We start from the raw sequence: 22,504 nt of genomic DNA, 5'->3' as shown, positions 1-22,504 counted from the left end.
ACCTCCGGATGAGAGCAGCTGGGTGARTCTAWATAAAACCATTCTGAAACACCAGAGCCTTGGGAAAAAGAGACAAATACTAGACTTCTCCCAGACCTGACATGAAAACTAAGCGTGTCAAAAGAAAGACAGGTGTCATGCAAATAAACATGCTTAGAAGGTTACTGGTTACTGTACGTACCAGACTGTGTGATGCAAAACAGCTCAATTATTGAGTTGAGAAAGAGAGAGAGAGAGGGGCTTTGTCTGTGGCGCAGCCGAGAACAATGGAGAAACAACATGGGCCCCCTCGTAAAAAAACAACATTCCGCATGGTAACAATTCCATCTCTGTGGTTCTGGGAGTATTCAGAACGATCTGGCCCAAAGTGAACATAACATTTCTTGAGTAATGCACAGCGGGGTTAGCGAGCAGTGCTGCTAAACTTTGTCAGGTTTGCCTGTGAAGTCTGGTGCTGTGGGGTCAGTTTGGCCTACAAAGGAAAGGCACAGCTGCAGATAGAACAGTCTACCTAGACTACAGCCCCGGCCGGTCGGTCCTGTGCTGTTTGAAGCCAGCGTTCCCAGGGGTCAACGGTCACATGGGTCAGAACAAATCATCTCCACAGTCTTCTACTCTACGGCAGATGGTTCTGTTTAACCAAGCCCTCTGAAATGATGTTGGCCCGATGCAAAGGCGGCTGAGATATGGGTTGTGCAAGGTATTGTCATGTTAAAAGGGGATTGTGCACCTTGGTAGTAAAACAGAGTAAATATTTGATTTAAAAATATGATCATGGTCGATCAATCAGAATTTTGTTAGACGATCACTGATTCAATAGCAATGAACTCCATCAAAAAAGATACACTCACATCAGCCCTATAAAATCAGGCCGAGACCCACTATGATAGAACATCTAGGCTAAACACTGCCTCAATACTGCTGTACAGTCTAGAACCAGWAATCAAAGCAGACACTCATTATTCCATATCAGATAATTACACATTGATCATTTCRMSKYGAAATGACTWYGATCAGATGGTTGAGCGATAAGGCTGGGCGAGTTGTTGGAGTTTTGTAGTGTGCCGTTCAGCATGTGTTTAGCCCCTGAATGTGTCCCAGAGAGTGTGTGTTGATGATCTTCCCTCACCCCCTGGCCCTGCTAGCGATAAGGCATCCCAGCCTGTCAGAACAGAACAGAGGCAGTCTGTGATGACATTTGATAATGCCCTGACACTATCAGGCTGATAGATCTGATGGCTGGCTCACTGGAGGCCGTGTCTGAGATAAATGCTGTAAAGCTGTTGGAAGTGAGCTGCTGTAGGGCCACATACACAACGTTAACTGTTAGCTGCATCTGATAGAGATAGTAGCTCAAAATGACATCACAGTGGAGAAGAAAATAGCTACTTCTKAGGGGTTGTGGGTGGAGTGATAAAAATGGGATAACAAGTGAGACTGAAGGGTGTTTTTGAGGAAGTTTGGGTCTAGTTTGACGGGGATCCACCACTACTGACAGTGATATACAACAACTATACAGTATGACCTTTGACCCTCACCTTTGTCGTCGTCATGACAGCTGTAGCTGTAGACGGCCACAGGWGATAGGCTGACCAGGTTCTCATCATGGTGCCAGCCCACAGCCATCTTACCCATCCCATAATACGGCTCTTCTTTCAGCTGGCTCATAGCTGCTGGGTCCATGTAGTTGAGCAGGGTGACGTTGAACTGGGTCGGGCCAGGACAGGATGTCTTAGCAGGGTTGAGGTTAGAGCATCCCTGGCCACTCTGCTGGTCTTCATCCTCCTCATCTTCAATGTGGTACCCAGAGAGACTGTGTTTTAGCTCAGCCACAGGCTMCTCCTGAGGGCCTAGGCCTGTGGTCTCTGTCTCTGTGCTGCCAGCTGGCCTGTGCTTCCAGACTGTGTGTTTTCCCTCACTGTGTTGTTTTGACCCCGTTGGACTACCCAGTTCAGTTTGTTTAGTCTTCATATCTCCCATCTCGTCGCTGTGTCTTGACTCCCACGCTGCATCCTGTTTGGACAATTGGCCTTCTTCTTCACTGTGTTTGGACTCTATGTCCCAATCGTCGCTGTGCTTTGACTCAGTCTCTCCCTCCTCACTCTGCTTGGACTCCGAGTCTCCTCCATCGTCGCTGTGCTTTGACTCAGTCTCTCCCTCCTCACTCTGCTTGGACTCCGAGTCTCCTCCATCGTCACTGGGTTTGGACTCCTCGCTATCTTTAGACTCCGTGTCTCCTTCTACACTGGGTTTAGACTCTATAGCACCAACCAACTCTTTCCTGCACTGCTTGAAAACATCCCCCTCCTTCCTGTCTCCGACATCAGAGCAGAAGAAGCGGTTGAGCTCCCAGAGTGCTTTGCAGGCGGCGCTGAGGTCTGGGTCGCAGCAGGTCCCTCTCTGCTCGTCTGTGTGCCAGGGGATGGTGAAGAGCCGCGTGTCCAGGTAGCGGTAGGTGGTTCCTGGCTGACCCAGCAGCACCCGGGACACGGCGGTGAAGACGTCTCGGTCCCTCACCTTCACCAGGTCCCTCAGGAAACAGCCCCTCCGCCGCAGGGTGAGCAGAGCAGCCTCCACCCGACCATGGAGCTCCTCAGGCAGGGAGCAGGACCGCCGCAGAGCCAGGCCAGAGTAGCTAGTCTCCCACTGGAACACAAACAAACACAGATCAATTAGCTGTTGTTCTGCCTGCTATGAGTTAAGTGGTCTCTCTGTCTCCAGAAACAATTGATGGAGAACGAGTAACACAAACAGCCAACACTAAATATTGTATAAACTAGCCATTGTCCTTCTAATTCTATGTTCTGCCTATGAGCTAAGTATCTTTCCAAGTGCTGAGTCCTCTGTGTGCAGTGGGATAGACAGAAGGCTTTGGTATGGACTAGTACAATGCAAGAGTCTGGGACTAGTACCAATGGCAGTGGGATGACAGAGGTCTGGACGTAGTCCAATGACAGTGGGATGACAGAAGGTCTGGACAGTACCAATGCAGTGGGATGACAGAAGTCTGGACTAGTACCAATGACAGTGGGATGACAGAAGGTCTGGACTAGTACCATGACAGTGGGATGAAAGAAGGTCTGGACTAGTTCCAATGGCAGTGGGATGACAGAAGGTCTGGACTAGCTTCAATGCAGTGGGATGCAAAAGGTCGGACTAGTACATGGCAGTGGATGACCAGAAGATCTGGACTGAGTACCAAATGGCACAAGGTCACATGGTCTGACTCTGGACAGCCTGACTGACGACTCACCAGCTGTTGGAAGCCATGGTCTGAGGGCCGAGTGGGGATACGCTGGTCTCCTAGCTCCTGCAGCAGCCTGCGCCTCTGAGAAGAGGAGACCAGACACAGGTCAGTACACAAAGGTCAGCAAGATGCACACGTCATGATGAATCTACAGGTTGACATGTACGACAGAAGAGAACAGATTAATTCAGGGTTTTGGGAGTTGGCGAATGCATTAGCCTACATTTAAACTGAGACTGTGAAGCATCAGTGTCCATTTAATTCAACTCCCAGATGATATCAATGACCATTCCATAATCCCCTAGCTTCATTGTCGTCTCACATTTTTATGATTTCTGGGTTCTGCAGTGGGGTTTCTACAACCTTATAAAGAATGCCCTGCTGCGTTCTGCGTACTGGCTCTCCTATAAAGACCCAACTGGTGGAAGGATCAAAGCCCTTTCATTGGCTCACATTCCATTCCTACCTGTAAATCCAACGGCAACCAGCGTAAAACTGTGATACCAAATAAATTTCACAAGTGCCGAACCCTCCCCTCACCTCCTTCCTCTCTTGCCGTCTGCGTCCTCCGTCCTTATTCTCTCCACAGCCCCACAGGTGCACATACCCCACACCCACACCCCAGTCAGCCACTGGCTGCTGAAAGCCGGCGGGCAGGTGCCATGTCAGTGACCCGCTCCTGCCTTTAAACCTTTAAATGTGCTGTGGACACCGGTGTGAACGCTTCGCCTCGCCCCTTGCCGCACAGCTTCCACACATCAGCAGTGAGCAAGCACAGAGAGAGTGAAGGCTGTGAGGTTTAAGGACAGCAGGCCTCGTATATATTCCCAGACATTTACTACATGCGTTTCACATTTCTGCCGGCCTAATAATGCCAGAGACCTCATGCGGGACGCGAGAGTCCCGACCGCCAAAATATGTCCTGACTTTTAGAGTGAAATAAAATGTCCTGTAAGAACATTAAAGTGTACGTTAAAAAGGTTGTGTCTGAATGACTCAAAAGAGGACGTGATCAAAAAGAGAACAAACAGAAAAAGTATGTGCATGAATACAGAGGAAAAGGTGAAATCTCGTATGGGAGACGGAGACGGAGACCTATTAGCTCTATGCTGTTAGTGATTCCTTCAGGGGCTACAGCTTTATCTGCAGGCTAAACAATCAATCACCACCACCACCCAACTAAACCACCAACTACAACACCACCAACTACACAATAACACACACCACCAACTACACACCACCAACTACAACACAACTACACATAACACACCACCAAACTACACACACCAACTACAAACCATAACTACACACCACCAACTAACACCACCAACTCAACACCCCAACTAACCACACAACTACAACACACACACAACAACACCAACACCAAAACACATCCCACCATCTACCACCACCAACTAAAACACACAACTCAAACACCACCAACACAACACACAAACACCACCAAACACCAACACAACAATAACAACACCAACTACAACACACACACTACAACACCATCCCGCCAACACCAATAAACCACCACCAACTACCAACACCAAACAAAAACACCACACAACAACTACAACACCACCAAACACAAACAACCCCACCAACTACAAAACCAAAACCAACAACATCACCAACAACAACTACACCACCATCAATACAACACCACAAACACCAATAACACCCCCACACATCAACTACAACACACCACCAACTACACCAACACCAATAACACCACACCATCAACTAACACAAACAACACCCCACCCCCAATCCACTACACACCACCAAACACCAATAACACACCAAACACCACACCCAACTACACCACCACAACACCAAAACCACAACAACAACAACACCATCTAACATCAACTACAACACCACTAACATTCAACTAAAAACACCAACTCACACACACAATAACAACACCAACAAACCACCCCATCAACTCACACCACACAACCACCAATACACCACCACCAACTACAACACCCAACCCAACAAACCACCACCAACAATAACACCAACAACACAACACAGCAAGAACACACCACACACCACCATCAACTACAACACCAACACAACACACCACCACTACACACCAACCAACAACACCACCCCCACCCACCACACAGGATGCACATGGGCTTCCAGACAGGCCGGCACTCTAAGTTATTCTATTTAGAGTGGAACAAACAAAAGGAGAGGAAAACTGGTCCACAGACAGAGTGAATCTACAACACAAAACAACATACACTATTCATGGCCAGTCTGTGTTCAAAGGGCCAGGGAGAAGAGCACAGGAGGAAAACTGACAAACATTCATTGGTGTCAAAATCCTGCAGAAGCTTCAAGATATTAAACCTGTGTGTGTGTGTGTGTGTGTGTGTGTGTGTGTGTGTGTCCGTCCAGTGTGGGGGTGTTTCTGTGTGATGTGTGAGCATGAGTAAGGGGGCAGTGTGGTGTGTTTCCTGTGTGTGTAACCAGTGTGTGTTGTTCCTGTATGTATGTGTGTACAAGGCTGGTTGGTAGGCCGTTGCAAACTTGACCTTAGAGCACATTGCCCTGTGTGATGTGCATGCATGCAGGCACACACACACACACACACACACACACACACACACACACAACTGGGCTGGATAGCGCACTGCCTCAGCTCCAATCGCACACAACCGGGCTGTCACGCACATGTCGAATACATCAAGCCACTCAGAAATTCCACAGGAAAAAAAGACAACCCCAGCCCTCTGTAGCAGATGGGCTCTCATTTCCTCCTCTCTTGTCTCTCCTCTCCTCTATCCTTCTCTCCTCTCATCTCCCTGTATATCAGAGCAGTCTCTCTGTCAYAGAGAGATGCTGCTTTTCCACCCAGCATAAGAAACCAGATTACCAATCCCATAAAAACAATGACATGGATGATTTACTGTAACTATGCCAGTCYTCTGTTCTGAGTGATATATCTGATGCTGCTCCTAATCTCTCTCTGTTGACGGGATTAAAATCCCCTTGGCCAGACTGTTTATCACATAAATAGGGGGTCTGTTCTCTCAGATCTGGACACAAGAGGGAAATCAAACGGCTGGTATTTTAGATTTTTGACACTTTAATGAGTCGATTCATGTCCAGTGCTTAGATCATTATGGCTCAAAATAACTAAGAAAATAACGTGTCTACATCAAAATTGCTGGTGGTGGTGGAGAAGAGCACGTTTCCTCTGAGAGGGTGGTTTGTCTGAGGACTACCCCCATGGATCCAGCATAACCCTGAGGAACCCTGGGTCCCAATGGACTGGCTTTGACTCGGGTTGCTATGCTGTAACAATCAGAACCAAAGTCAGGGTGTAGGTGGAACCAGACCTCCAACCAGTAGATGTTGTTCTACTGAGAGCCCTGGGAGTTTAAACCTTGACAGCCAACCCCAGCCCCTCTCATCCCCACGATGACGCATTGAGAGTTAGCTGCCTAATAGAGCGCTTTGTTTAGGAAGCAAACAATTGGTACTTGTGTGACACCGATTTCAGAAAATGGTCTCATCCTGCAAAAGTGACGGTGAATCAGGTATTTTGACAAGTCTCCTGTAGAAGATCAGCTTCAAACAGGGAGACAGGCGAAAACATCAAACGCACTTCCACCCCATTTTCATTTTGGCATACCGTCGCAGAATGTGGGGAGTGGGTGTGGGGGCGGCCAGTGGCAAAGGAGGATGGCAGGAAGGCCCGGGAGTGCCCACATTGGACCGGGGGAGGCGAGGGGTGAAGAGAGAGACCAAACGGACGAGGCAACAAGCCTGCTGTGAGGAGTAAGGAGCGGGCAGACCTCGGACCTCCGCCCTCCAGCCCCCCGGACCTCCACCCCTCAGGTCCTCCATGCCCAAGCCCCCTGGGACCTCCACCCCACAGGCCCTCCACGACCCAGCCACCTGGACCTCCACCCCCCAGGACGTCCACCCCCTCCCCAAGGACCTCCACCCCCCAGCCCCCAGGACCTCCACCCCGCAGGCCCCTGGACTCCCTCCGCCTCACCCTGCCTAGGTGACTAACAGCACGTAGTTACCTCATACACAGGGCATGTCTCTGACTGCCACGAACCACAGTGAGAGCACACAGCACCTAGGTACCATCACACACACACAATCCATCACACACACTTCCTTGCACACTGACACTGTCCCTCCCTCCCCCCCAGGCTACATGGTTATGTTAACTGACATTTAGGCCCCGGGACATAATAAGCACTATCCATTGAAAGAAAAGCAAAACTTTAACTGCCTTTTAACATTTTGTTTCCGACAAATCGTGGCATAATGCATTCTCAGAATCCCACACACTGGTCAGCGGTCACTGTAATGGTTATGGAGGTGGATGGGAGGTAAGTGATAAGTGACTGAACAGTGTAATAAATGGTTAACTGATTGAAACATCTGTAGTGACCTGAGAACCAGGCCACACAGGGCAGTAATAATGTGTAACCCCACACCCACACACTGGACCAGGAGGTGGGGATGCATATTCATCTGTCTGGTTGGAGGACTAGCTGGTTACATCCTGATCAGATCAGGTGGTCACTGCTCATGTAGTAAATAGTAGGAGTCAAATATAGTTTTTCAATTGAATATGTCAAAAGGTATTGCAATAGTACACAGCTCCAGTAGAATATGATGAGCCTCGATGCTCCTCCTGCCCAAGAGGAAACGCTGATCACCAACATGTATCTTCATCTGTGTCCTCCCTCAGCAGCTCAACTCAGTAGTCTCACACACACACACACACACACACACACACACACACACACACACACACACACACACACACACACAGCAGGCTCTTCCTGCACTGAGTAGATATTTTCAGTAGAGATCCATTCAGGTAGGTGATGAAAAATGGCCACCTAGCCCTCGTTGACGCTCTCCCTCACTAATTGTTGTTTGTGGCTGAAGGGGGACATTGTTCACTTCACTTAGCGGCAGGTCAGAGGGAGGTGGATTCATTAATATTAAAATGTGTCCATCCATCTAACTGAACACACTGGGGCCAAGTCATTTAAAGGACCGGTGTGATGCTGCATGGAGCTGGGCCCGGGCAGACCTTTCACACCCTGTTTAGAACACGGATCTAAGAACATTACCAGCACCGCAGGCAGGGTGATCACCAAGGATCATTATTTAAACACACACAGAAACACACATACACACACTAAGCGCATACTACTATAGACAATCATACTGGTTGATGTTCAGAAATGTATACACACCCACAATGACAAGTACTTTATGGAAGACAGTCAAGTAGCTTAAACAGCCATTCAATTAGCCCTCTGTGTTCTCTCTGTCTCTCTCTCACAGTGTTAAACTCAATCCGTGACACAGCCACGGGCAGGTGTAACCCTGTCAGGCGTTAGGAGAAAGCAAAAGAGAGAAAGAAAGAGAGAAAGATMAATCACCCCAAAGTATTTACACATACACCTGGGGTAAGCCTAGACACTGACATCTTGGCACATACAAGGCCTGTCCATTTAAGTGCTTTTCAATGTGTCKACGGTGTCGACATCTATTTCACACTCATCTACACCTGGAAGGAGAAAAAGATGTTTCCATGACCTTTACCCAAGGTGTCAAATCTGGAGAGGAGAATGAGAGCGAGAGAGCGAGAGAGCAAGAGAGAGGAGACCAGAGCAGAACAGAGCAGATATTTAAGAGCTCGGCCCTGCCTTACATAAGCAGAAAAGGGTGTTAGCCACTTTGACTTTAATTGTTATTTTGTGGGCAGGCCATAACACTTCTATCAGGATTATGTCGATAGAGAAAGCTTTTTAGTTTTCACCTTCAAATGACAACATGGTTTCATGAGGTCAGCTGTTTTCCAGGCAGAATGGACCATTTTAACACTGACACACATTCCCTAGGTATTCAGATTCAGACACAGGCCAGTTTGTTGGGGGAGAGGTGAGGGACGGAGGGAGGGGAAGGAGAGCATTGATTGAAAGACTGTGATTAGCAGTTTTCAGCAGGGTGCGCTGAGGCCATCAAGTTGTTCTGACAGCCTTGTCGCGTCCTGAGGTGCAGTCAAGGAGAAGTCAGTGCTTTAGAGATGTCTCTCTCTCTCCGTGTCTCTCTCTCTCTCCGTGTCTCTCTCTCTCCGTGTCTCTCTCTCTCCACGTCTCTCTCTCTCCACGTCTCTCCACGTCTCTCTTCTCCGACGTCTCTCTCTCTCACGTCCTTCTCTCTCCACGTCTCTCTCCCTCTCTAGCTAGCCAGCCACACTTCTCTGCCCCGCAACAAAATCAATATGGCTCTGCAAAGTGCAGGCGGCCCGGGGAGACTGAGGGCTAGAAGCGGGGCCAAGGCGTCCTCCAGGCCTGTCCCCGGGCAGTGTCAAGGACAGACCCAAGAGCCGGGCTGGGATACCGGAGGCTGAGGCTGGGGTCTGCCATGCCCCCCTCTGCCCCCTCCCCTGTGTCCGCTCACGAGCCCATCACTCGGCCTGGAGGACAGGATCGATAAGCAGGTGGAGCGTTAAATACTCTGCCCCAGAGGGTGTCCCGCTGCTGGGGCCCAGCCAGCCAGGACTCAGCCTCCTGCTCCCTCCTCCTGGAGGACGGTCTGGTCTGGTCTGGTCTGTCTGTTCTGGTCACACCTGAATTGGATGTTTTGTTCTCAGACAGAGAGACTGCAGATCTCTGACAATAAACAGTTCAATAACAGTTAGAGAAACATCTCTGCTGTGGAAGGTAGCAGCGTGGCCCACTGGTCACACAATGTAGCTCCTTAACAGGACACAGGACAACAGAAGTCAGCCACGGGGCATGGGCCTGCTCAGGGAATTGGTCAGTAAGCTACCTGAACACTCTCCTACAGTTAAGACAATACAATGTGTTCATAGCTTTATTATGGACAATATCTAAACSATAATAGAGCAAATAGCAAGACTACTTATTCTAGCTCGCTGTKAATAATTGTCCTAATTCTGATACAGTGAGTGAAACAGATGGGTGATGTTGAGAGGATTGCAGTCATTCCGAGTGTCTGTGTGTGTGAGTGACTGCTCACAGTGGAAGTGGCTTGTGTTGCTAATCCAGAAAACAGTGTACYACAGAGTAAAGAGCCAGCTCTGTGTTCCATCCACAGTGTTAACAGCACAAGCTGATCAACCCCTTCAGATGGCAGCTAGTCCCCTTCCCTGTCKTTAAGGATCGAGTCTAGATGATCTGCTGCCTGTCTGCAGCTTCACTGMGGATAAAGATGATTTACAATCCAGATGGAGACTATGGCTAAATCAGGGTAAAACAGGGCTGATTGTGACATCTGAAATGGCATTGTATTAGCTAGAATCCATTTAGTGAAAAACAAGCATGTTTTCTTTCTATTTCCTTTACTAACCACTGTGTACAGGAACAGTATGTTACTAATATCTGAGACTAAAGGAACAGACAAGAACGCTTAGGAAGTGATTCAGTGTTGTTACTGAATCACTACAACAGAACAAATCTAACCTATGTGTCTCAACTTTACGATTAAGACTCAGAATGCTATTGAATTACCGGACAGATATTATTTGGGAATGTTTACATGGTTTTTGACTGTCTTCCTGGAATCCACCACAAGATAAATAGTCTATAATGGCATTAGACAAATCCTAAAATATATGGCAACAGAAGGCATTTTAGTTTTCTTCTCAAGCCATCCCATCCATTCCTATTCACTGTTTATTTACTTTCCTTCCTTCACTCATTGTGAACCAAGGATAATATTCTACCAAGAATTTAACATCTTAATCCCCTTTACACTCTTCCTAGTAGCCTGGATGGTGACAGATTAACAGACCGGACGTTTCCAAACCCTGAGGGGACAGTCTACTGCATGCATGGCTTTAAGTGGACTGGAGGGTTAATATGAAGCCAGTAGAAAAGAAAGCAGTGGTGGTACTGAAAGTACTGACGAGCTCCAGGTGAATGGTTGTGCTGACGAGCTCCAGGTGAAGGTGTTGTACTGACGAGCTCCCAGGTGAATGGTTTGTGCTGACGAGCTCCAGGTGAATGGTGGTGCTGACGAGCTCCAGGTGAATGGTTTGTGCTGACGAGCTCCAGGTAAATGGTGGTACTGACGAGCTCCAGGTGAATGGTTGGTACTGATGAGCTCCAGTTGAATGGTGGTACTGTGACGAGCTCCAGGTAATGGTTGGTACTGATGAGCTCCAGGTGAAATGTGTTGGTGCTGACGAGCTCCAGGCGAATGGTTGGTACTGATGAGCTCCAGGTGAATGGTTGTGCTGAGAGCTCCAGGGAATGGTTGGTCTGATGAGCTCCAGGGAATGGTGGTGCTGATTAATTAATTTTTCTGAGGTGAGCTCCAGGGATGGTGGTGATGAGATCGTGCCAGTGTGGGTCAGACCCAAATATTAGCCTGCCTGAGACGAAAGTAAAATGGGACTGGTCACGTACTAGAAGATTTGGCTGTTCCCAACGTCCCCACCACCTCCACCCACACTGGTCTGAGGGAAGAGGAGATATCGCCGTGGTTATGTTCACACTCCTGCTAATTATTAGAGCCAATCAGGAGGTAACAGGGCGGAGCCTGAGGAGATCATGTTCTGGGGCATTTAACATCTGGCAGAGATGGAGGTGAATACATTACACTGGCCTCCTCCAATCCAAATAAAACACTCTTGACATCTGAAGTGTACTTAGCACAGAGGGAGGGAGAGGGAGGAGGGAGGAGGGAGGGAGGGAGGGAGGGAGGGGTGGCGGCGAGCGAGCATCCCATATGGTGATGTCCAAGTGCCACCTAGTGAAAACCATGTGGCTCGTCCAGTCAAGTGACGGTCCTCCAGGCTCCAGAGGAGAGGGGGTCTGCCCCAGAAAACAGCCCAGACAGGAGGACCCATCTGGACTGAGACAGCTCTGTCACAGGCCTAGCTACCTATGGCACAGTCCAACACGGTCAACGCTAAGAAAGATCTACTGCCACCAATGCCAAAAATTAGACTAGGGACCCAATACCACTAACCTACTTTGCAAGAACGTGCAAGTCAATTGTGTAAAGCGATGATGTGGGACGTAGTTACTGTACATAGTTGACATCGTATTCTCTCTCTAGCGCACTCTCCAGCTCTCTCCAGCTCTCTCAAGCTCTCTCCAGCTCTCTCCAGCTCCAGTAGTATGGTCATTGTTTCTAGCCCTGCTGTTGGTCCTGGCTGCTACGCTGTGTTTGTTGTGATGGAGAAACAGATGTGTCTATGGCTGTGTTTAGTAGCTAAGGGCCATCCCCTCCCACCATTAGTGGAGGTATAAATCACAGCCCTCCCCGTGCCGGGAGGTGAGAGAGATGAGAGTGGAGGTGAGCCTGAAATAATGCTGATGTCCCCCAGGGTCAGACCTCCATTATGGCCGCTTCAAAAACTATTAATCTGGCTTGTAGTCACTGGCCTAGAAATAATTACTTKATCTAACCTATGTAATACAGCATGACCAGCAGTCCAGTCAGGTCCAATTGGGTGGGGGAGAGAGGAGTGGGAGAGAGAGGTTGGGGCAGAGAGGGGAGAGAGAGGGAAGGGGGAGAGAAAGCCACAAATTACAGGCCCGTCTCTGCTGCTACTAGGTGACTGATGTACCACTCACCATCTGGATATGGCCTTTACACTAACACTGATTTAGATACACACACACAAATATATAGACATTGGTCTGGTGAGCCAAGGCACACACACACAACATTTAATTTTTTTGCAATGTGGTCACAATATACTCAGCAATCCCTAAACAGGGTCTGAGTAAAATAACTTACTAAAAGATAACAGCCATTCCAACCACTAATCACTAAAGTGAAACAGCCAGGGAACGGAGTCCAGTATATTCACTCTAACCAACCAAAACAACKCACCAAACGGAACCCCSGACTTCCTAAGTAGTGCACTACCTCTGACCAGAGCTCTATGGGCCCTGGTCAAAAGTAGTGCACTATAGGGTGCCATTTGGGACACAACCAGAGTGTTGTTCTATCTAGTGTGAGGTCGGACAGAAGTCCACCTCTCTAACCACTGCTCAACATTGCCACCTAGAGATGTAGGAGAAACTGCTAGTCATCACCAACACCACTATGATGGTGAAATAAACCACCACAACATCCCACTACACACACACACACACACACACACACACACACACCATAAAATTCAGTGCAGTCCGCCTCCATAAATGTCACAGTGAAGTATGGAATGACATGAATAAATACAACAACCATGAGTCTCCAGTCAGTCAGTGGAGGCATGGCTACATCGCTGGCTGTCACAGARGGSATCCCAGGTGGAGATTTAATTAGTTAGGGTTGAAGTCAGTCTCCCTTGTTGTCTGGGGGTCCTCGCTCGGCACGCGCTACTGTAAACATGCTCCATATCCTAATCAGGTGTCACCGCCGCGTTTGATCAGTCTGCTAAAACTTGTCACAAATCCCCAGCAGAGAGAGAGAGGAGGAGGAGGGGGGAGGAGGAGGGAGGAGGGGGGACAGAGAGAAGGAGCGGGGAGAACAAAAGGAAGGAGCTGTCAGAGGGAGAGGGGGGAGACGGAGGAGAGTTTGCCCATTAGCAGCATTCTCCATCTCTCTCCGGCTGCCCATAGTGAGGAGTCCCCTGGTGACAGACAGCTCCAGGTCTCTGCTATACAACACAGGGACTTCACTTCACCACCGTCAGCACTATACACACTAACACACCTGATCACTAGAACAACCACATACTCCAGCTAAACACTCAAGTAGTAAACTAGTTTCTGTTGTTTACCCCAAAAACCTGAGATAAGCCTACAAGCTGCACCCCTTTTTGGTTTCTGCAAACACTTTCAATAGTGMCTCTCTTTCTTTAAAAGCACCAAATCAGAGACAGACACCTCCCCTCCTCCCCTCCAGAATGAGAGAAGAGAGAAGACAGCAGGCAGTGGAGTTGGTATAGGAACACACGCACCATTAGATACTGTTTACCTTTTATTTATGTTGATATTGAATACATTAGCCGATTGAACCTCCTAAGAACACTGCAGAGTGACAAGCCGGAATCCGTCTTTGTAACTACCATGGCAACGGAGATTACCACAAATAGAAAAAATCTAAAACCTCTGAATAGAACGATACATAAATTAATTAAAGGACACAAAAACAAGCAGAGAATTAAAGTTAGAACATCTGTCAGAGACTTAGCTTCCCATCSTAATACCAGTGTTAGAACATTTATACCCTTGAAGTGAATGATCCCTTCTTTAATTGACAGTCAAGGAAAAGTGTTTGCAGCAGCATCCTGTAGCCGCTGATAAGAAAGCTTRCCCCCTCTCCCCCCCAAAAAACAGTTTAAAGAACCTTGGCACTAATCCCTATTGTCATCCCAGTGCAGTGGAAYGACTTACAAATAGCGATAACTCGACAGAGGCTGTCTGTTCCTGAGGAGTTAGGGACAGGGTAGCCGTCGCATGCTGGAGAATCAGTCACTTAGATTAATACAATCCATACGCGGCATCAGTCAGGCATGACACTAGASTGTCACTGCATTTACATCCCAGTCCATCCCTACCGTTCTATATGACAATGTGTTTAAGAAGGTCCACTCACATCACAAAGAGCCTCTCTCTCTGTGTGTGTGTGTGTTGGTGGATAACACTCCCGGTCATATGATGTGCTTTACTGGTGATCCTGGAAACAACAACTTTGCAAAGCTTTGTATCACATTTTTACATACGGAATGGGTGCCACTGTCACTCACACAAGTAGGCCAAACACACACACACACACACACACACACACAAGCACGTAAACTTGTAGAAACAGTTGTTTATTGAGATAGGAATAGGAGTTTTCTTTGCTGAAGCTTGCTTTGAAAGCATATGGGCAGAATACAAAGAGAACTAGACTAAACTGATGAGCTACAGAAGAGGACTAATCTAACCAAAAACTCCACAGATTATCAAGAACAAACAGCAACATAACTGATCAAACAACAAATAAAATGGTAAGACTATTGTGGCAGAATACAAGGCTAATAGATGGCATCTCAGCCACTGCTGAGCCTCAGTGTTTAGGCTGTACGCCTGTGTGACTCCTCCACTTCAGCAGTCCTGAGACAAATGACAGTGGCTGCCCTCAACATTACAGGGCCAGGGCACGCATGACACTAGGGCTGACAACTGAACACACCCCTAGCTGCCTTGATAAATGCACACACACACACGCACACACACACAGCCCAAAACAGCAGTGACACAACCTCTCTCCCTCCACCTCCCACCTCCCTCTCACAGGAGACAAGCCTGACTTCAGGCCCTTACCCAGGCAAGTGGATCTGACCTGCTGCCCCCAGTCAGCCTCATCTGAATACACAGAGACAGGAACAGGAGAGGAAGGGAAATCTGCCTATATTATGATGGGAAGAGAGGAGAAGAAGATAGGAGAGGGGGATGAGATGCCGTCAGGGGGCTCTCTTCTTTATGCACGTATGATCATGTGGTTGACAGCACCGGTGGGAAGAATTATGGACTGTTGAACAAAAGGTTGAGGTCTGGCTGGTTGGTGATGTGATGGTACCTAGATGGAGAGGCAGGCAAGCAGCTAGGCAGTGGTGGGCCTGACAGTGGTGGACTTATGACAAGTACCACCGCGCACACACACACACACACACACACACACACACACACACACACACACACACACACGGCACCTCCTCGCCATCCGCTCGCACCAAAGTCTGTCACTCAGAATGGGCCAAGAACGCTTCACGTTAGAGTGAGCGTGGGGGGCGGAGAGAGGATTGAGGGGGGTTCTGGTCAGAGGTTAAGCGCAGAGAAGACAGCAATGAAAGGCAACTGTCATGCACCAGCGCACGCTGAGGAGCGCCTGTCTCATGGAGAACATGCAAAGAAAGAATGCTCTCTGAGTTCTGACAACACCCCTCCTCCTCACCCCTATTACCATCACTACCCCACACAGAACACACACAGTACACACACAGTACACACACAGTACACACACAGTACACACACATAACTCAGCCCCTCTAAAACAGAGTGGCGGCACTACACCACAGAAGGCAACGCCTGCCTGACAGCATGCCAATCAAACTGGTGACCCCTTCTCTAACATAGCATACGCATGACTAAAGTTAGCTGGGCCCATGAACAAAAACACAGGCTGAGAGAGAATCACTGAAAGATGAAGAGGCTACCTGGCTGGCATCAACAGGTATCATGGAATATCCAAAGAAATGATCCATCAAATGGTCTTGGCTTATTTTAAAATGAAATCATCCCTGTAATATCTGACTTCAGGCAGAGAAAGGTATTTTATGAATGGTGGTTGGTGGGTAAGGCAAGGTAGATGCATGCCATGGTAGTTGCAAAGACGGATTCCGGCTTGTCACGCAGATACTCCAGCTGGCTAGGTTACACTTGGCTCCAGTGATGGGGCAGGGGGGCACTACCATCCCTCTCCCTCCTCAGTCTCCCCTGGGCAGTGTACTACAGTACTACATGCCAGGTACTTTCATTACACACGTTTATGGAAAATATCTTATGATGTACAAATTAACAGTTACAATTTACAGGGCCTTATGAAAGTGGCCTCCTGCAGTTTTTGTGAATGGAGGCTATTGAAGCAGTCATCAGAAGCAGATGTTGGCCAAGTCTAACGTTAGCTAACTGCTAGGTAGCTCAGCTTTATTGGAAAGGTGAGTCAAAGGAAAATACAAAGGAAAATAAATTCACAAATAAACAGCAACACCACCAGCCCTMTAATATAAATGGAGCAGGTGGATTCACAGGGAGAGCAGGCCTRCTGAGAGCTACAATAGGTAGGCTAGCTTTACTGCTTTAGGACCAAGAGCAAAATAAAGTTAACCTACATGATGAACGCCAAAGACAGCCTTGAAAGAAGAGACTGCACCTTAAGTGTTGTCTAGTCACTGTCCTTGTGACAGATGGCCTTATTAGGAAAATTTGATTAAATTAGAGGACTGCTGCACCAGTCTTCTCGTCCTCTCCCATCGTTAGTCTCTGTCTCTCTCTACAGTGTGTCCCCCCCCCCCTCCACACATAAGTACAGATTCAAATGAAAATAATGACCTCCCTAGATTGAAGCCTTGAGTGGCTAATGAACCCCCCTGAGTCCCCTCTGTCTGAGGTGAGCGGATCATTCCCATGTTTATTTAGTACGGCCCCACCACAGCCACACACACACACCACCTATTGATCAGATTGATTATTCCATGTATATCACCGGTGATAGGGCTCTGTGTGACTGATGAACTCTGGGTCACACTGAACGTAAACTCATTGACTCTGACAGCTGAGATGATCCATTGTCACAGCAGCTCGTTTGGGAAAATACGCAGACATCAGCAATAATATGCCAATGCTAATATGAACTGCTAGGTAGAGCTGATGATGACATGGGATCTGTCAACAGAGAGGGTCGCCCACAGCTCACAAGCTAACAGCCTGCTCACAACAAAACCTGGGACTGGTGGTACATTTGACTTCTGAAACTGAGCAACTAGGCCGATTTCTGCTGACAATCCAGTTAGGTATTACTTCAAAGAAAATCCTYAATAAATGTACCATTTGTCAATAGTAATAAAGTATGAATAAAGTAACTATGTAGAAGACACWAAATCTTTGTTCATCTGCCGGATGAGTTGAACATAGCATCCCGTTATATGTTCATCCTTAGTGTTTTCAACATACACTAAAACCCAAGCCCTTTAGCCAAACCGTGTGGATGGACATGCTGTGTAAAGTGTCATCTATCATATGGCTGCTGTGATGGCTAACATCAGGAGAGGAACCTAGGCTATATCCCAGAGTGCATCCAAAATGGCACCCTATTCCGTACATTGCACACTACTTTTTATCAGGGCCCTGGTCAAAAGTAGTGCACTATATAGGGAATAGGGTGGCATTTGGGATACATACTTAGGCTGGGTTTTCCCTCTGGATGTTTAGTAGGATCACAGATGCTCTTAAACACATACATGTCTGTGGGCCCTGGCCCTGGCAGCTAGGGGCGGCTGTAGACATGGGACCTGAGACACCACAGAGAGAGCAGCCAGGCCGGGCTGTAAAAGTTSATATCCTCCCAGATGCAAACCAAATGTAGACATCATGAACCTTTAAATTGTCCTACATTTTAAGCAGACCACTATAAAAYGGGGTAAGGATAAGAGAAGAGACATGTATGCAAACACACATCTAGATCACGACACATGAAGAGCCATATTATATACTGCACCACTGTGTAGCTGTTGACAGGGATGTAGGACTACTWACTGAGAAACCATATTTCAGATATAAACAGTTAGGAGTGTATCTCACTCCCAGAAAAGGGTACGATAGCTGGTTCCATGTCAGTGCCATTACTGCAAATAAAATGTGCTATAAATTTGCTCTTTGTTGCCAAGAGATGAAAGAAACCCTGTAGKTGGCAAAAACAATGGKAAAAACAATAGCAACCCAAGTCCCTCTTCCATCACTGACACATTGCCACTGCCAGGCATGTGTCTTAAAGGCTGTAGGGTTGGGTTTACCAAGCTGATCTGTAAACAACACAAAAACACTCCAGATATATCCAGGCTAAGCTCCAATAACTAAGACAAGGTATGAAGAGGTAAAGAAAYGGGGGGTGCTTATAGCCACAGACTAATCAACCCTCCTCATCGTTCTCATATCGGATCAATGAACTACCCGGGGCCTTGGGCCCACTGCCACACCACCGCACAGGCACTACATTACACACAAAACTTCATATTCATTCATTGATTTACTTTTCAGAATAGTATATCATTGAACTCCAATGGGACTAAAAACAGAGGCTGGGGCTGAGGTCAAGCCCACTTGCATGGACAGATGTTTGCACAATATTGATGTCCCAAGCAGAAATAAATGACTAAATATCCCGATCGATACCTAGTTTCCCTAGCCGGCCCTGTGCGACAGCAGATACAMAAATACATCTTTATGGCTACAGGAATGGTCCCTAATGAAGAGTGGATAAATGCTCCCCTGAAGGTAAACTCTTTGATTAGCTGAGGCCAGAGGTGACGCCCGGTTGGGGAGGGCAGAGGCGATATGCTGACATGGAAATGCCATACCTTCTATTGCCTGAGGAGTCTAATGGTTAAGAGGGGCTAAGTTACTGAGGGGCCAACAATGGATACTGACCAGGTCAAACAAGGCCTTGAAAGCAAAGGTTACGTCTTCTGATAGCCTGCCTGGCTCCTTATCCATTGGTGACATGGGTACTAGACATGGATAGCAGCATTCTCATCATACGTCGATAGGATCAATGAACGACACGATCAGTTCGCCTTTTTGCAATTTACGATGTGTCGCACTGACATGCTCTGTTTTGTTGGCTGTGTCACTCGGACCACCTCGCCTGGCAGATAATTCATGAGATACTGTTAAGACGAATCATTATACTATCAGGCACTATGGCTCTTTCATGGTGCATTGTTGACAATCCATACTGAAACATCAACTCAAAGCACGAAGGCCTAGCTGTCAGTGGTTAAGACGTATGAAAGAGGGGACATGAGACTGTAATCAGGCCAGACCATCGTCATCATCATCAGGAGCAGCAGTACTGGGCTCCGGCTCTCTGTCTCTCTGTCTCCCTCATGGTGAAGAGACAGTGGTGCTGATGACACTAGATAGAGGATCTGGATGGAGCTGCCTGCTCTTATTTACAGCACAGCTCAATTACCCAGGACAACACCAAGCAGGCTCATCACTCAGCTTTCCCTTCACTGCTCCACAGTGACCAACAGGGCCATAAAGAGGGAGGAACCAGATCATTCCCTGCTCCTTAATTAATGAGAGCAAAGCTGTTGACTTAATTTCCCCCTCTCCGTAGCAGACCCTCCTCTTCTCACCGTCTCACTCAACAAGGCAGTCCCCACCCACATTGAGCTGGCCAGCCCTCCAACCAATGAAGACCTCCCGGTCATCATCCCTGCCCGGCCCTAAATCAACAGCTGGATAAACAGCCTCCACGGTGGGTTAGTGCCGGTCCCCATGCAGTCCACAAGAGGCGAGGGCTAGGGGGCTCCAGGGGCCGAGTCAGGAGCCGGATCGCACACTCAACGCACGATAAGTAATTCTGTGTTGGATTAGCAGTATGAGTGGCCATCAATACAGGGTGATACACTCAAGGCCATTAGGAAATGCAAGGGAAGAATGGCCCCCTCTGGTAATAAAGCAGGCCTTATTGTCTGGCTGTTCCTTCATCAGATCTCTCCATTAGTGTATGGTACTATTTATCAGCCACAGCAAAGACGTATTTTACCAGGGAACCTTTTTCGCCAGACGACGGGCCGTGCTGGAGGGGTCTGACGGAGTCAGGGAGGGGAGAGCCATGCAGTGAGGAGTGGAGAAATGTCTCTTCGTCTCCATCTCCCTCTTCCCCAGGCCGGTTAATCTATCTCTCCATCTCCTCTCCTTCCCAGGCCCGGATGTATCTATCTTCTCCATCTCCCTCCTCCCAGGCCCGGATGTAAATCTATCTCTCCATCTCCCTCCTTCCCAGGCCCGGATGTAATCTATCTCTCCATCTCCTCGCTCTTCCCGGAGCCCGGATGTAAATCTATCTCTCCATCTCCTCCTTACCCCCAGCGCCCGGATGTAAATCTTATCTCTCCATCTCCCTCCTTCCCCAGGCCCGGATGTAAATCTATCTCTCCATCTCCCTCCTTCCCCAGGCCCGGATGTAAATCTCCAGCAGCCTACTTCTATGTTCCCTGCCCGGCTCCTAGTGCTCCTATGTATTCCTGAGCGTGTTTTATGTCAGCTCCCAACACTATTTCTCATTATTGGCTCATTAATAGAACTAGCAGTGTGTTAGCGGTGGGTAAGAGGGGGGGAGATGGCCGCCGGAGCAGGGGAAAGGTGCTGAATGTGTTGAATGTGACACCCCTCCTGCTAAAACAACCAGAGCTGACATGACAGTACACCCGGCATTAGTCGCCATAAATCATTACCTTAACACTAATTCACCGGGTAACATTTTGTGGGGGGGATTGATTAACCATGTCTGGATGTGTGGCCACATAATCAGCTTTAACCTCTCTAGTTGTTCATTTAACAGAATTGCCAAGGGAAACACAAAACATTTGAATGAGTGTTGAGGAATGAAATKCCCTAAACAGCACTAGCTGCCACAACCAGAGGAAACCAATGAGGCTGATCTGAGCGGTGTTCTGGGCTCAGCCAGGACCTCAGCACAACATCTGCTGACCCTATGTGGTCATTACTTAGCCTGACATTCCCCTGAAATATATTTCCACTTTTCCATCAACACTTTATACATGTCATCACATAGACAGCAGCTATCGTCAAAGAAAACGTCAAAGACAACGTCAAGGAAGTAGGTTGAGGGTCAATTCCCTTTATATTCAGTTTACYCAGGACGTGTATATAAAAATGCATATACCTTTATTTCTAAAATAATAGACATGTTTCAAACCATGAATTTCCTTTACAATAACCTGCTGACATTAGTGAAAACACATGCTATTGATCACAGTATATTACAAGTAGGCCTATTAGTTAGGCTTTTTAGTTGATGAGTCAGACAAACATGAGACAGTGCTGCTCTCAGAAACATGGGTAAGCCATTTTTGTCCTGCACATTGTATTAGATGTGGTTAAATTGAGTCTGCCTTTTTAAAACAGGTTGGGAGTTATGTTCAGTAGGCCTTCATGATAAATAGCTTGCCTTCACTAAACTAGCAAAATGACAGGGGGAAACAACTCACTGACTGAGTCTAACTYCAAACARACTCACTTATGAGAATACAGTTATATCCCCATATCCCCAGCTATTACATATGATGATAAACTGAACCACTGCACTGTGTCCCTGCCCTATAACAAGCCACTGGGATTAATGCAGATACTCTAATTTAGAACTGTTCTGTGGTTTTCCAGCCATTTTACCATTACAATACCCCGTCCTCGTTCCGAGAGAAGAGAGAGAGAGAGAAGAGAGAGAGAGAGAGAGAGAGAGAGAGGGCAAGGAGAGAGAGAGAGAGGAGAGAGGAGAAGAAAGAGAGAGAGAGAGAGAGAGAGAGAGAGAGAGAGAGAGAGAAGAAAAGAAGAAAAAAAATAAAAAAAAGGAAAAAGAGAAAAGAGACGGAGAGAGAGAGAGAGAAGAGCAGACTGACGCTAATGCTAATGGTTCTGCTTCCTTTTTTAGAGCAAATAATAAAAGGATGATGTGAAAGGAACG

The 22,504-nt window shown here is 47.7% G+C and overlaps 1 protein-coding gene across 1 annotated transcript in view; it reads right to left on the bottom strand.

The window, feature by feature from the left end:
- fto (FTO alpha-ketoglutarate dependent dioxygenase) overlaps positions 1-22,504 on the bottom strand; it is a 58,965-nt gene that overhangs the window by 28,792 nt on the left and 7,669 nt on the right. The window contains exons 2-3 of the mRNA XM_070439852.1: positions 3,254-3,328; positions 1,539-2,646 (exon numbers count right to left, since the gene is read on the bottom strand). Coding sequence (XP_070295953.1) covers positions 1,539-2,646; positions 3,254-3,328 — 1,183 coding nt within the window. The remainder of the gene's footprint in view (positions 1-1,538; positions 2,647-3,253; positions 3,329-22,504) is intronic.

The sequence above is a fragment of the Salvelinus sp. IW2-2015 genome, unplaced genomic scaffold, assembly GCF_002910315.2.
Source record: "Salvelinus sp. IW2-2015 unplaced genomic scaffold, ASM291031v2 Un_scaffold1969, whole genome shotgun sequence".
Taxonomy (NCBI): domain Eukaryota; kingdom Metazoa; phylum Chordata; class Actinopteri; order Salmoniformes; family Salmonidae; genus Salvelinus; species Salvelinus sp. IW2-2015.
The sequence above is the reverse complement of the archived record's forward strand: the minus strand, read 5'-3'. Positions and strand labels throughout refer to the sequence as shown.